At 64.8% G+C, this 2,350-nt stretch overlaps 1 protein-coding gene across 1 annotated transcript in view; it reads left to right on the top strand.

Moving 5' to 3' along the window:
• The first annotated feature begins 585 nt into the window (after positions 1–585).
• MIER2 (MIER family member 2) overlaps positions 586–2,350 on the top strand; it is a 31,781-nt gene continuing 30,016 nt past the window's right edge. Inside the window, exon 1 of the mRNA XM_025367703.1 lies at positions 586–650. Coding sequence (XP_025223488.1) covers positions 642–650 — 9 coding nt within the window. The 5' untranslated portion in view covers positions 586–641. The remainder of the gene's footprint in view (positions 651–2,350) is intronic.

Here is a 2,350-nt window from a genome sequence, read left to right as displayed (position 1 = left end):
GGATCAGAACGTGCACGTGTTCCAGAAATGTTCAGTCTGCGAAACAACGACGGGTTGCAGAGCCAAGTGGCCCTGGGGTCAAGCCCACCTCCCTGCCTCCCACCTTGGGCTCTCCGGCGGGTGCATGTTCCCAACCTCCCCAATTGGTTCCTCCGCGCGCTAGTTTGCTCATCACGGGTGCAAAAGTGCAGAAAGTTCCAGAACCACGCCGGCCGGACACCAATTCTGGCTCTATCACTGACACTCTGGGTGGCCAGTTGCCCTGGGCCTCAGTTTCCTAGTCTGCAAGGCGGGGTATTAACTGTGAGCACCCAAGGGATTGGAGAGGTCACACGGGCCCACGTGGTCCCCACGCAGGTGTGATTATCAGGAATTCGTATTTTTATGGAATGCATCCTCCTCCGCCAAGGCCAAGGCCAGGGTCCAGCAGAGACGGCCGGGAAGCCATCGCAAGCTCGCCACAAGCCGCCGGCTACGCTCGGCTGCGCGCCCGCGCCCGCGCACCTACTACGCGCCCGGCCCGCTCTCCGCCCCCTCCAGGCTCCGCCCCGACCCCGCCCTCCAGGCTTCACAGCCAATGAGTGCGCGGCCCCGCATCCGGGGATCCCGGCGCGGCCGCCGCCTCCCGCGCACACACGGCCATGGCGGAGGTGAGTGAGCGGGCCGGGGGAGCCGGCCCCCCGCCCCCGCGCGTCCGCGACCCCCGCAGCCGTGGCTCTGCCTCGCAGTGGGCCCCGGGGACAGAGAGCCCCGCTCTGGAGCTCTGAGGCCGGCCGGGGCGCCTGGCCCTTCCGGGGCCGGAGGGGCGCGGGGCTCCGTCGGCGGCCGCCCCCGGCCCGGCCCCCCCCCACTCCCCCGGCTGCCACATCGCGGGCTGCAGTGCGCATGCGCGGCGGCGCGGGGCGGGCGGGGGCCGGAGTGGGGGAGGGGAGGGACGCGGGGCGGGGCCGGGGTCTGGGGTCCGGTGGGCGCGCGGCCCCGCTCCAGGGTCCGACTCCCGTTCCCGGCCCCGGCCCCGGCCCCGCGGCGCGCAGGCCTCCCCTCCCGCGCGTTTGCCAACTTTGCCAAGTGCTGGGGCCGCCAGGCGCCCCGCGCTCCCTCGTCGGGATCCCGGTGGACCCACCGCGCCTCCGCCGCCCGCGAGCCCCCGGCGGGGCTGGGTCAGACCCCGGGGGGGGGATTTGAACCCCCGACGCGGACCCGCCTGGCACAAACTGGGCGCAGGGTGGGTGGGTCCGCCGGGGCCTAGAGAGCGTCGGGGCTGATCTCAGCAGAGTTGGACCAGCCTCTCCCGGGCACGAAGTTACTTCTGGAGCCTCCTCCCTCGTCCTGGAAACAAGCCGGGGGCCAGCTATATTTTGGAATCCAGAATTTTTGCGATTTGAGGATCTGTGGGATTTTGGACTGTGATGTTTGATCACACCCACCTAGGACTGTCTAGGATAAGACAACAGATAGCTTCGTGCCAGGTCAAACCAGGAAGGAAGAAACTTTCGCTTTTGGAGCTTTTTTTGATGTTGGAGTGGTGGATGAGCCTGTGTGGACTTAACTTTCACCTTAGAGGGTCCCGGTGAAGACGGAGAGAGAGAATGTAGGCGAAGGCGCGGCAGCTGCGAGGTGTCAGTCGGTGGGACTCAGTGCATGACTTCTGTGTGCAGAAGTTAAGACAGACAGGCAGACTCAAGAGCGGATCCTGTCTGGGCCGCAGGGGCCCGTAGGAAAAGGTGCCCACCCAGCCGGGCACAGCCGCCTCATGGGAAGCCGGGATTGGAACTGCGGCCTGGCCCTGGTGCCACGTTGCGTGTTTATGTCTTGGCACCATATGAGTGGGTGTTGTGGAAGGCAGGCCTGGCCATTCTCTCCCCCTGGTGACGACCTCAGGGGCAGTAACAGGCCCTGTGTTTGTGCCAGAGACGGTGTAGGTGTCTCGATGCTAGGCCAGATCTCACCAGGCAGTTCCTTCATCAAGAGTGAGTTCTTTTGGAGGAGACGTTTAGAGAGACTGAGTCCCCACGCGGATGGTAGCTGGCCTCCAGGCTCGGAGGCAGAAGCCGCGTCTCCCAGTGGCCCTGCAGCGACGTGGTGGTCCAATGAGTTGTGCTCCTGGCATCTTTGCTGGGAGTGGGGTGGCATTTGGGCAACACACATGGCCTCGCAGGTAGCTCCGTGTCTGGGATGGCACAAGTCAGACTCCCAAGCCAGCCTCCCCCAGACCTGCTGTGTGGCTGTTCCGCCCTGGGCTGAGCTCCTTGTGGTCTGGCTGCTCCTGGTAACCCTGTTTTACAGTTTGGGGTGGTGCCCTGTCGAGTGAATTTGATTTTTCTTTTTTTTTTTTTTTTTTTTTTTTTTT

This window comes from Theropithecus gelada, chromosome 19, assembly GCF_003255815.1.
Source record: "Theropithecus gelada isolate Dixy chromosome 19, Tgel_1.0, whole genome shotgun sequence".
Taxonomy (NCBI): Eukaryota; Metazoa; Chordata; class Mammalia; order Primates; family Cercopithecidae; genus Theropithecus; species Theropithecus gelada.
The sequence above is the reverse complement of the archived record's forward strand: the minus strand, read 5'-3'. Positions and strand labels throughout refer to the sequence as shown.